The sequence below is a fragment of the Ptiloglossa arizonensis genome, chromosome 10 (assembly GCF_051014685.1).
Source record: "Ptiloglossa arizonensis isolate GNS036 chromosome 10, iyPtiAriz1_principal, whole genome shotgun sequence".
In the NCBI taxonomy this organism is placed as follows: Eukaryota; Metazoa; Arthropoda; class Insecta; order Hymenoptera; family Colletidae; genus Ptiloglossa; species Ptiloglossa arizonensis.
This window is the reverse complement of record NC_135057.1, coordinates 9,493,088-9,505,938: the sequence shown is the minus strand read 5'-3', so window position 1 is coordinate 9,505,938 and position 12,851 is coordinate 9,493,088. Positions and strand designations below refer to the sequence as shown.

At 40.9% G+C, this 12,851-nt stretch overlaps 2 protein-coding genes across 3 annotated transcripts; one reads left to right on the top strand and one right to left on the bottom strand.

Moving 5' to 3' along the window:
* The first annotated feature begins 90 nt into the window (after positions 1-90).
* LOC143152356 (integrin beta-PS) lies at positions 91-11,228 on the top strand. Of its 2 annotated transcripts, XM_076322374.1 has the most exons (16): positions 4,335-4,451; positions 4,644-5,536; positions 5,763-5,971; positions 6,229-6,456; positions 6,518-6,620; positions 7,011-7,181; positions 7,269-7,367; positions 7,444-7,608; positions 7,685-7,843; positions 7,934-8,065; positions 8,367-8,666; positions 9,303-9,524; positions 9,778-9,894; positions 10,155-10,347; positions 10,415-10,554; positions 10,631-11,228. In XM_076322374.1, the coding sequence occupies exons 2-16, from the start codon at positions 5,390-5,392 to the stop codon at positions 10,703-10,705; spliced, it is 2,460 nt and encodes an 819-aa protein (XP_076178489.1). In that variant the 5' UTR covers positions 4,335-4,451; positions 4,644-5,389; the 3' UTR covers positions 10,706-11,228. The 2 variants fall into 2 exon arrangements, with proteins under 2 accessions (XP_076178490.1, XP_076178489.1); XM_076322375.1 differs by lacking the exons at positions 4,335-4,451; positions 4,644-5,536 and adding an exon at positions 91-1,113.
* LOC143152359 (uncharacterized) lies at positions 147-3,201 on the bottom strand. Its single transcript, XM_076322377.1, has 3 exons — positions 3,069-3,201; positions 1,347-1,425; positions 147-991 (listed from the first exon to the last, which is right to left on the bottom strand). The coding sequence occupies exons 2-3, from the start codon at positions 1,395-1,397 to the stop codon at positions 848-850; spliced, it is 195 nt and encodes a 64-aa protein (XP_076178492.1). The 5' UTR covers positions 1,398-1,425; positions 3,069-3,201; the 3' UTR covers positions 147-847.
* Positions 11,229-12,851: the final 1,623 nt, after the last annotated feature.

The window sequence follows — 12,851 nt, the reverse complement described above, 5'->3', positions numbered from 1 at the left end:
GCGTTGATGATACGCATTTTATTACAAATTTTTGTGTTTTCATGTGAGATGCATTCCGATAAATGAGACAAGTTCTACTGCAATTACACAAATGGAAAAGTAATGGAATCGTAGGAGAGGTGACGAAAATAAAAAATACTAAAATATGTCATTAATTGTAGTCATATGACAACAAATTTGTTTGATCGACTACGATAAATGTGGATACAAACTACACAAAAGTACAATATTACGCTTACATACTTAATTCATGACACAGTTTTGCAGCAACAAGCAGGAGGATCCTGATATGTTGATCGTACATTCGAAGGACAATACGCTCAAATCGTGTCTTTGCAAATAGTGACGATCCTAAAATCACACTTATACGTTTTTGCAAACTCGTGCGTAAAATCTTTCTTCGAAAATACATTCTGAACAAAATTTTTTCCCGCGTTACGACAGCATGGCGTGACGTTAAAAATTTTTGCAATAATTACTGATTTATATTGCCCGAGCGGAATTACATATCCATACAATTTTCGTCTCCTTTGTCGTTTCCAAATATCGTACTCTTTCAAAGATCTCAGGTCCTCGAGATGAAAATACTTCACGTACAGGTATGTTCTTTATCAATTATAAGACTAGCACCTTATTTTGCGTGAGACAAGTAAATAGTACGGATGTTGATTTCTAGTTGGGAAGTGTAACGAAGAGAATACGATCACATGAAAATGATTCTAATGCTGAAGAATAGATTTCCGTCGCGAGGGTTTCGTGAAGGATTCGTATTCGATGAACCATTTTTTAACATGTCGCTTTTCTCTTTACCGGGATCAATATGTTGCTGCCTGGTTAAATGGAATTATTATAGACGATCTCGGTGCTTCGAGGCTAGCATCTTCTTTACGGAAAACATACTCATTGATATACCGACGGTGGCAAGGATAAACGCCGATCTGGTGACAGTACGTTCGATTATCCTCCTACGGAGCGCCGACGTAACAGTTCCCTGAAAAGAAAATAAGTTATCAATTCAAATTGATTATGTACATAGTTATTCTAAGGAATGTTTGTAATCTATGTAAATGTAACCAAGTTGTGTTTGTACCGCGTAGCAGTAAAACAGCTAGTGTAAGTAACTTTGATAAAATGTGTGACGTATTTTCAGAGCACGTGACTCAGTTATGCTCGACGTAGTACTGGATCTACTAAGCAACACTTACACAAGACGCAAACGAATCGCAGAAATTCGCATAACATACATTCTCACGAGTACTAATAGTTTAAGGCGCTATTCAATGATGCGTTACGTGTTGGTTGCGTAACGCGTTCACACTTAACAAATTGGAGTGTGTTAGTTTTACCTGGTGGAACGATAATCTGAGAGCATAGAGGGTGGTAGGAGTCAGATACATCTCTACACCACGGCGCGCGCTTCGTATTCTGAAAAGACAAAGGGTATTTAATTACGTTTTTGTTACGTAACGGGCCCAATCGCCGAATTTAAAAACGAAGGACGCGTGACATTGGAACGCATCCAGGATTGATAATCATTGTCAACAATTGGAATATCAATTGGCTACGCAACATTGACCCGGGACAATGTATTCACATTGAGCTCGACAATAAGAATGGCGCACCATTACACGATAATGTTTTGGTCAATCTTACTACAAACAAGTTTCTAGTATTCCATTTTACGAAACAGTGTAGCGTAAAAAGGTCGACACATAAATATATATTAGTATTTTGTAAATTCAGACTCCCTTGGGAGCTCGACTGAAAGTAGTTGGTTTGTTTGTTTTAGTCGCAATGTCAGATAGGTTATCGCGTTATGTTATGAGAACCAGGTTGATCAAAAACTATAAAAGTAAACTTTTTTTCACGCGTTTGTAGCGTTATATCGGTAGTTATGATAGTATTTATCGTAAAGATTTTACGCGATAAATGTTTATACTTTTATAATAGGAAACTGTAGCGAACAGTTTCATTGAAAATTATGAACTGAGTTCTAATACGAAATGCATAATTATATTACGCGTATTATGCGTAAATCGATTGTTTACTCTTCTATAATTTGTCGTGACAATTATTAATCTAGATTACTGGGGAAGTGTTATTATAAATATACATTTTCTCGTCGATTTATCGTAACGAACCGTGATAAAAGACTGTTGGTATTTTGCTAACAAAGTTACAATTCTAAGAAGTTAAAGAATTTTAAATATAACTTGTAATGTTAGATAAGTGAATGCCGCCGGCGTCCAAGATTTTAATAAACTCTCTTACGCACGAAACAATATTCTATATGGTAATATGTTTATATAACGACGCACAATGTATTCAGTCATTTGCATATGCGTTCAAAGAAATTTCATTTTGTCTCTTTTTCAATTTAATTATTCAAGAAGTCGTGTAGGATTACCACATAAAGAAATGAAAGTACCACAACTCAAGTTCAATACGCATAACAAAGCTTATTACACAAATACGATCGAGTATTAAGATTAAGGCTCATGCAAGGTGATAATCGCATTAAAAAATGAATATGTACTTTGTGGAAAAATATACATTTGAGCGATATTACATAGAATATTGTTTCTCGTATGATCTGTTTGCATTTTCTTCTATCGTTTGAATCATAAATATCTAGTTGCTCGTCGATTGCAACATTATACAATATTATACAAATAAAACATTATATTTTGTACGAGTAACGATTGTCAGTCAAAACGATTTAGTTAAAATTTCCCATATCCGGTCGGCGCTAACCTATAAATTCCCGTCACAGTAACTTTCGTTCGAGTTAAGAATGGCCGGCAGGGTTTCAAGTTATACAAATAGGATGGGGAAGAAATTTTCTATTGTCAATTTAGAATAAATGGTTTGTAAAACAAAATTTGGAAAGACACGAAGCTCTTTTTTATTCATTGTTCACTTTATAAGAATTAGAATAAGAAAACTGTGTTACTTTGTGGAACGTCGTCTTACGTAACCGACAATGCTGCCGTTATATTTTATTAAACGAAAATACTACAATTACGTGTAATTCGAAATAAAAATGTATTATGGAGAGATACACATACCGTAGTATGCGAAACTTGCCGATGAAAGAAGACGATCATCGAAGGCACGTGCTCCTTCGTTCCTGGTTGTTTTCTCACCACTGTCGAGTCGTCGTTTCTAAACACTGTATTGCGTCTATTACGCCATCTTTCGGTAGTGGAGTGCACTGATGTGTTGGTCAATTGATCAATTTGGTAATAGAGTATAAAATAGAAACACGAACGAAATATAGAATAGGCACTTTATCTTACGGGGTTGATGTCAAAGATGAGATGTAGATTAGATATTTCATCTTACAAAAATTGGTGTTACACGAGTTGAAATAATGATTTTAAAAGATATCAATGGTTTTGAAGCGACCTTTTCGTTTCGAAATTTTTGGGATTAGAATATTGGGAAGTATAGTGAACTAAATCACCAAAGTTTTATTTATTTTTAGAAATGGAATTCTCATAGAGGTGAAATATCTTAAGAAACATTTCTAAGTCGGAAACGAATATTGAGTAAGGCATGACGATATTTCTTTAACACGACGCGACTATACACCGAGTATATATATGTATGTGCTATGCATATTGAGCATAGATGACGCTGCTTTTAATAGAAACATATTATGCGTGAGTATTCCTATGGGGTAGTTTCTAAAGAATTCTGAGCATCTGTAGGCAACACAATTTCATAAAAAAGATTGTGTACGTGATTGGTTCACCTATTATACATTATTCCGTGTCGTTTTTTTGTATATCGGAAACACATCTCCTGAAACTATTAGTTTGTGATCTAGAATAACAACAATCATTAGATAATATCAATGTCGCCCGAAAATACGGTTTAAAGAAGCAACAATACGTATCATTATTTGATGTTGAATGTTTAATTTAAGACTTAGGATGATGTCCAACAGGTTTTCCTCTCAATTATACCGATAAACAAAAAAGGAAACAAGTTTTGAACGTGTCAATGTGTTGATTTAAAGAACATAGGCCAACTCGACATACAAGATATGTACAAGAAAACAATTTATATTTAAATGTAGAAAATATTATTTCAATATCAGAAACTTTGAGAATATTTTTCAATAACGTAGGCATATCTTCATTAAATAATAATACATAAAATAAAACTTATAAATTGTTAGGGTAGATTTCTGCACGTATTTTGTGTGACGCAATCTGAAATACCGACCTCGTAAAATATCAGTAGTTTAGAGCGACCTCTTTGTTTAAGAACGGTGATTCTGAGAACTATACCACAGAAGTCGGTACGGGTAGTGAAAGTAGAAAACTCATCCCTGTGTATCGCTTGTAATTGTATCGAATCTATCAGTTTCAAAAAAATAATAAAAATAATTTCTACTTGATCTTTCAGACGAAACTTAGAACATTTCAGCAACAAGAAACTAAGTATATTTTCAAAGTTATAGCTACGCTAACCGTTTAATAAAATTGTCCAAGCCTCGTTTATTTTCAGACCTCTATTCTATGGGAAGAATGATCAAAAAATACTCGAAATGACTTTCATATCTCTTTCTTCGACTAATAATTTAGAACGAAGGTTCGTTACGCTAAGATATTATATTTATTCTTATATTTTAGGGATTGTTCGTTGGGGTTAATACCGATTACCAGGTCTCACCATTAAGAGGTTACTGCAAGCGGAAGGAGATAGAGGAATCGATTTTCGATCGATCGAAAAATTCGCGGGAACATTTCGTGAACGCATTCATGTCGATTCGGTGGAGGTGGATAGTAATGAAAATTTTCTCTGTTCAACGCGCACCTGAATTTGTCCCGTTTAAAACGAGACGAACTAAGTACAAAACACTTATAATTACATTTATATTAATCCTTGCTCCTGCGTCTTTACAAGTGTGTAATCACGCGACAGAAACAGTAGGTAGCTATTTAATGACGCGTCCGACGTTTTATCACGAGGCGTTTCCGCGGAGTCTGTCAGTATTCGGTCATGTGTCATGAGCTGTTATTCCGTCTGATGCATTCGTTCTGCGAAAAGTAAACGAAAAGAAACAAAAATATCGTTCAAACTATACTAACCGTTCGTTGCTATCGAATGGAAGTGTGAGTGGCTCATGGTGCGAATAACGAACGCGTAAAAATTGATTACGCGTACGAAATTTTTTACGACGCTTTGTCGAACGAATTGTTCTTTTTACCCTTGATCGTATGATCGGGTTTAACGGAAAGAATAGTTACCTAATGACGCACCGTGTTGTTTTATCTCGCAGTCATTTCCGTGGGACGCCACAATATCCTTTCGAGTCGTCAGTGCCGCCGCACCTCGCTCTGTTAAAAGTAAATCGGCAACCAGTAACAAGATAACAATGACACATTGGACGTTTATTCTCGTTTGGATACGACTTTTTTCGCTGGTGTTCTGCGAGTACAAAGATTTGGAGAGCCTTTGCGCGTCTCAGCAAAGCTGCGGGAGCTGTGTGCAAACTCCGCGATGCGTTTGGTGCTCCACAAAGGTGATCGTTACTTCAAAATATTTGGTATCGAACACGGGCCGATCGAAACTTTTTTTTTATACATGGTGTACCCAGAAATTCGAAAAACGAATAAAATATAAACAATTTCTCATCGAATCGAAATTTAACCGCTCGATCGAACAAATCGCTATAAGTTAATTTTAGACAACAATGCATAATAGGTTTAAAGATACAGGCTTCGCGAATGAGCACATCGTTCGTTTAGGTGTCCGACACAAACGCCAGCAGTCCACTGATTCGCTGCGTGATCAGAGAAAAATTTCTGCTGGAAGGTGATTACTGGTGTCGGATCGCCGATGTGATAGACACCGTGAACTCGATGGTTTTGGTGGAAGATCGACCACTGTCCTCGACCAAAGGCACGGACCCTGTTCAAGTTCAGCCCCAGAGAATCCAGCTGAACCTGAGACGAGGAAAGTACTCTTTTACCGGTTGTTGTGAAATCGGTGGTGGGAATAATTGTTGCTTCGAGGAATTTTTCGTAATGTTATCACGAGAAGCAGATTCAGAAAGAGAACCTAGTATGATAGCTGTTTAGGAGCTTATTCGGTCCTGAACGTCGTTTAATACATTTTATCCGTGCATGATACCGCTTTCCAAGTAGAATGTTCACGACTAAGTAAGTTACTTGGTCGATAATCGTTCACGCTTGTGTGTATCCCATTTACAGGCGAAGAATACCGCTTGACTTTGAAATACAGTCAAGCGGATGACTATCCAGTGGATTTGTACTATCTTATGGACTTGTCGGCGTCCATGGATAAACACAAGGATGAACTGTCGGAATTGGGTTTTCAACTGGCGGAGGCTATGAGGAGACTCACCTCGAACTTTCATCTAGGATTTGGTAGTTTCGTCGATAAAGTTACGCTGCCTATGACCGACACACAAGCGGATCGGTACGTACACGAATCGAAATGATCGAACGATTACTAGGTGAACAATACCTTTCTTTTGCAGGCTGATCACACCGTGCTACGTGGATTATGGCCGAAAACCGTGCGCGTCTCCTTATGGGTACAAAAATCAGATGCCACTTACCGAAAACATTGCTCTCTTCAAAGTAATTGTTTTGCACACGATGTCTCGTCGGACACTGATCACTTAAACATCTTCTCGGTTTTAAATAATTATAAATCATTTAAATTTACAGTGTAACTTTGTTACCAAATCTTGTACGTATTTTATTTGGCAAGTCACGTGGAATGCTAATGTTTTTAAATCTGATCTATCGCTTAAATCCGTATGTAAGTTTTACTTAAGTCGTATCGAGTTGAGTAATTTGTAAATATTGCCGATTTCTTTGTTTCGTGCGTTTTTTTTTTTTTTTTAAATCAAACTCGTCTATCTTTCGCTACTTCTGAAGGGTCATCCAATCGTTTCTTCGCAACCGTTGAAGATGATAAGTCGGTCACCGAGTCGATTGTTCTGATCGATGGCTTCTCATTTCCAGACTCAGGTGAAAGAGGCACCTCTGTCCGGTAACTTGGATCGACCGGAAGGCGGTCTGGACGCAATGATGCAGACCATAGTGTGCACCGAGGAGATCGGTTGGCGGCAGAATGCCCGACATCTTATTGTTTTCTCGACGGATGCCGGATCGCACATCGCCGGAGACGGTAGAGTACGTCGATGATTTAATCCGCTCGAAGAGTGATTCTCTTCGCGAGTCCCTATATCGTCGCGTTTACTGGATCTCGTGTTCTTTCAGCTCGCCGGGATCATCGAGCCGAACGATTGCCTCTGTCACTTGGACAAGCGAGGATTTTACACGTATTCTCTCCTTCAGGATTATCCGTCCCTATCACAAGTACACGCTTCTCTTTCCTCGATCTCCTTAAACGCGACGTGTAGAATTTCGTTCACTCGTGTATTTTTGCAAACAGATTAACGCAATGGCGCGCAAACACAATGTGAACGTTATCTTCGCGGTATCGAACGAAGTGAACGCGACGTATCACGTGATCAGCAAATGTATCAGCGGCTCTTCCGTCGGAACAATGGGGAACAAGTCTCAGAATATAGTCGAACTCATCAGCGGGGAATACGAGGTAAGAAAATTGGCGATCCTGACCAGCAACGAGAGTCAACCGGGAATAGACTTATCGACGATTCGTTTTTCCCTAGAAACTGGTGACGTCCGTAACGATAACCGACGACGCGCCGAAAATGATCGACGTCAAGTTCTTTTCCCGTTGCTTGGAGAAAAACGGTGAATTAATGGAGCGACGGGAATGCGGAGGATTACGAGTCGGAAATATCGTTGAGTTCGAAGTAGCGTTGAAGGTACATACGTCGATAAATCGAGACAACTGCGCTCTACAAAGTTCCGCGTTGTGGACGATATTAAATTCTTTTTTTTTTGGTTGCACGTAGGCGGTAGATTGTCCAGCGAATTCCAGTGAATGGCAACAAACGATGCGGATAAAACCAAGGGGCATAAACGAGAGCCTGATAATCGATTTGAGCATCATGTGCGATTGCCCTTGCGATCGGCCAGGACATTCGGTAAGAACGATGAATGAACACAAAATCGCATCGTTGACTTCGTAGAAAGCTTCGACTTTCAATCGGTGAAATACGATTGAACGCGTAAGCTCGTTGGTTGCTGAGGAGGAAAAATAACCGGTCATTGTCTACAACTACTTTATTTGGGAATCATTTCTCGAGCTTCTAGCTGTATATACATTATGTGTACAGAGTATACCCTCTCAAGGGTAGATGGTCGGTAATATTTAATAGGGGACACTGCACGTACTCGTATCTACATCGTCTAGATTTTTCCAACACGTTTTCAATGAAAATACAGGGGTACGAGTCGGATTCCGAAGATTGCAGAGGGAACGGCACTCTGGTTTGCGGCATGTGTTCCTGCAATGCTGGCTTCTATGGGAAACAGTGCGAGTGCGAGGGAAACGAACTCGGGGCTAGAAACGCAGCTACCTTGGAGGAGTGCAAGCCCAACAACGAGACCTCTGAAATCTGTAGCGGTCGCGGAGCTTGCAAGTGCGGCACGTGCGATTGCGCGAGACGCCCCAATCCTCAGGAGGTCTTCTACGGGAAGTACTGCGAGTGCGATAATTTCTCCTGTAAACGTAGCGGAGGATTGGTGAGACTCAACGCGAAAATCCAACGCGTTTTATCCGTGGAATCGTCATCCCCGATTATTAGAAATAATTTCTTGGTAGGAAAATGGTTGCACGATTTGTAGGGTAACGTTCAAAGTTCTTAACAGCCATATCGACTGTTCTAAAATTTCTAAATATTTAAAAAATGTATACTTTATCCAGGAAAGTTAAACTGGTAAAACTAGAATTGTGTATACTACACGTGCAACAGTTTTCTTTCGAAACACTCGTCGAAAAAGTTTGTATTCTTATTATACTTATTTGTACCTCGATTTTCCGCTCGCTGTGTACTTTCTATGCACCAAAAGATCTCTACTCGTTTGATAATAATAACGTAGAGCAGCGTTTTGCAAACTTTTCCAACCAAGTGTGCCGCGGTCTCCACTTTGAGCAAGGCTGCCACGGAGAACCGCGATTATCGCATGTTATCAGCTATGGACGAACGTACGCTCGGGTCTCGTTAACTTACTCCCAAGACGTTTATTCGCAGCGAAGCCGTTCGGATAATTTCCTATTTAAGGGAATCTGCACCGTGTCCCCCAGAAAGACGATGGATAAATTATACGTCTTCGTGTGTATATTCTATTATTCCATCTGTTGTCGTGTTTGCGTTTAAGGTTTGCGGTGGCCGTGGCAAGTGCGAATGCGGTACTTGCAATTGCTTGCCGGGATGGGGCGGCGAGACGTGCGACTGCAAAGAGACGAACAGCACATGCATGCCGATAAACACCGTGAACGCCGAGATTTGCAGCGGACGCGGCGACTGCATTTGCGGTGACTGTCATTGTCAAGAGAAGGACAACGTGCGATACTCGGGACAATACTGCGAGGAGTGTCCCGTGGGTGTTTCTTTTGTGACTTGGAGGAATTTTGATTATCCGAAATTTGTCTCACCAGCATCTCTAGCCATTGATACCGTCTAAGGCTTTCGATGTTGAGGAAACACAGTTTAAAGTTAAAACATGTCTCGAAACGTGTATTTCCACATAAAAAGAATTGTTTTGGTCGCGACACTTTCCTTAATATTGATTGTAAAGTAAAAACCGATCTGTAAAGTCTAAAATATTTTGATGAAGGACTTCGGGCTTTCAGACGTGCCCCGGGCAATGGTGCGAGGAACTGAAAAATTGTGTCGAATGCACGGCGTACAATACTGGACCATTCGTCGAAAATGGAAAATGCGATCAGTGCCCGCACCAACTCGATATTGTGAGAATTTTTAACTTCTGGAGTAGTGATTCTTAATCACCGTATTGCAAAGTTTCACGGGTAGCTAGTAGTACACTTTAGTATCCAATGTCGTTGAATTTTTATTCCTCATAGTTTTTAACATCGTTACCCTAATTATTTACGGTTACAAATTGTGCTACGAGACTAACACGATTAAGAGCCATTACTCTAAAAGAATATTCAATTTTTATGAATGTAACCGCGGTAAACGTCTTTTATATTTTCCAAATGACGTACAGGTCGACGTCGTTGAAGCAGATTCTGTTAAAGATCGGGAAACTGGAGCTAGAATTTGTCGAATGCCAGGTGACGCAGGCTGTACGTTCGTTTTCAAATACGAACACCACAGGGGTGGTACCGGGGGAGACATAAAGATATTCAAGATTCGCGCCGAGAAAGAGAGAACGTGTCCCGTGCCAATCAGTGCCCTCGGTAAGTGAGATCGAGATATCGAAAATTTATGTTCGATGATTGATCGATTTCTATCGTTCTGTCGCAGGTGTCGCTATGGGGTTAGTGGTCAGTACGGTGGTTATCGGTTTTCTGATTCTTCTTATTTGGAAGATATTGACGATGATCTACGACAAACGCGAATTCGCGAAATTTGAGCGGAACCGAGCTTTGGCCCAATGGGAACGGGTACGTATTCTTTATATTATAAAATATATTCGTCGCGAGTTTTTTTATTAACGCGATGATGTTATCAACGATTTAGGGGGAAAATCCGCTTTATAAGAAGGCTACGTCAACCTTCAACAACCCGACGTTTAGACAATCTACCAGGGATTAAATTAAGTGGGTGGATCGATAAATTCTTTGGGAGAGAATTTTTTGTTTCGATCTTTTATGGTCGATGCGTATCACCGCAAGAAATATTTTCGCGGGAAAGTGGAGTTTCGATACATTGAAAGGCACGCGATCCAACAGGTAGCGCCACGGAAAACGCGCGAAGCGAATCAACGAGGACGCCATGTTAGTTAATTGCTAGTGCTAGTGAGAAGAGGACCGGTCGACGAGTGTCTCATCGTTCCTTTTCCTGCTTCCTTCCTCAGTAAGCCAAATTATTTCTATCTTTATTAACTTTTTTCGCCAATTTCCTATGAAATATTTCCGATACTTTGTTCCCTCGTGATATTTGAAATTCAATTCGATCGGATTCCCCCTTCCCCCCTTCTAACCGTTGAGAAATATCGAGTAATTTATGAACAATCGGGATAATTTTGCGTACTAAGATACATATAAAAGTGAACGAAATCTCCATCGCTACGTTACAATGAAACAACAATATTTATTATACGAATAAATACAAGTTATATTTACATCACCGTTTCCGACACGTTACATTCCACGAAGGTTACCAATTACCGTTATCCGTGTCGAATCGTACGAATTATTGATAGAGCTTGCGACAGCTATTTTCGACTAACGTAGACAATAGTGCGAGAAAAACGTATCGAAGATTTGGAACAAAGCTTTTCCGCATTTCGATTCGGACACGAGTCTCGATACCAGGAAGTAGGGAGAACGCGATCGTCGCTTTGGAAAGGTAGAAAGGGACGACGAAGGTCGGTACGCGATCACTCGTAAATCAATTTTAAATTTGATCCGGGGATTTCGCGCGGAGATAGGTCCTGGCCTCTCGGCCGATTGTTTCGAATATCCTCTGGCCTCGTACTTTATTGCTCGCTACGCTCGAAGAAGGCAGCCTCGTAAGGAGCTCGTAAATTCGTCACCATAGTCGGCTCCTGCTACAAAACCCTGCGGCGACTCGCTATATTTCCCACCGGAAAGCTAAAGCTCTGCCCACATCGAATCCGCCCATACGACTTGATTACTTCGCGCAACACGATCAGCGCCGCGGTTTCGCCATTACGCGTTCGATGCTCATTTCGCGTATAAAAGCGTGTCGAGTAATACGACGAAAGTGTCGACGATTCGTCGAATACTAAACCGTCTTTACTACGCGCGACTTGTCGTTGATAGATGCGTACCAGACATCGCGTACGTCTCGAAGGAGGGCACACCGTAAAATAAACTACTTTTTACCGCCATTGTTTCGCTGGCATAACCTCGTTAGGTGCACCCGTCGTCAATCACGATACCTTTAACGCCTCGTAAAGTTAAGAAACACGACACTTAAGACGGACCTCAACCACGCCTTGCAGTCTCGCGTTGCAATTGGCGTAGTTGGGTTATACGTTGGTAATCATTGGCCCGTTATTCGCGTTTCGAGTGATCGCGAAACACCGTCTATGCAAACAGCATTGCGCGCTACGAATTACGCGACTCCGGGATATTCGTTCTCGTTTCGATCGTGCGATCGTGATTCGCGCGAACTCTTTCGAATTTTGTTCCCAAGTACGACACGTATTCGCGCGAGACATTCGCGAACAACCTTCGTAGCCGAGCCTTAAGGATAGGTTAGAAAAGCAGCGAGTGGAAGGAGAGAATAGCAGAGCCGGCCGCTCCGCATACTAAATCACCGCCGCACGTCCGTTTCTTTACATTGCGCAGATTTTATTGATTATTTTACGGCCGGGAACATTGTAAATCTCTTCATCCTGTATCGGCGTCCCTCCTCGCTCTGCCGTCAGATGCTCCCACCGGGTGCCCATAGCGCCAATTACGCGAGTCGAATGGTATTGTGGTATTCCTTTCGATCTGTCAGCCATGACTGCACAAGCGCCCTCTACGAAGTCGTCACTCTCTCTCTTTCTCTCCCTCTCGCGGTTCGATTATCGACGAACGTTGCGGAATTTGAACGATGTCGCGATAGATGTCTCGTAAACGCATTTCGACCACGGAAAATTGATCTCCCCGAAAACAGCGACGACGAGTTTCTCCGAGGAACCGCTTGGGAGCGAAACGTTTTCACGAGGAGGGTGGCGCGGTTATCGGTAACGGAGAAATAATAACCACGCGACAGATGACAGAAG

Excerpts from the sequence above, each read along its gene's own strand:
- LOC143152359 (XM_076322377.1), bottom strand. The coding sequence starts at position 1,397 with ATGTATCTGACTCCTACCACCCTCTATGCTCTCAGATTATCGTTCCAC. Across the intron at positions 992-1,346 it reads TCAGATTATCGTTCCACCAG|GGAACTGTTACGTCGGCGCT; the intron begins GTAAAACTAACA and ends TTTTCTTTTCAG.
- LOC143152356 (XM_076322374.1), top strand. The coding sequence starts at position 5,390 with ATGACACATTGGACGTTTATTCTCGTTTGGATACGACTTTTTTCGCTG. Across the intron at positions 5,537-5,762 it reads GCGTTTGGTGCTCCACAAAG|GTGTCCGACACAAACGCCAG; the intron begins GTGATCGTTACT and ends TCGTTCGTTTAG. Across the intron at positions 8,066-8,366 it reads GCGATCGGCCAGGACATTCG|GGGTACGAGTCGGATTCCGA; the intron begins GTAAGAACGATG and ends ATGAAAATACAG.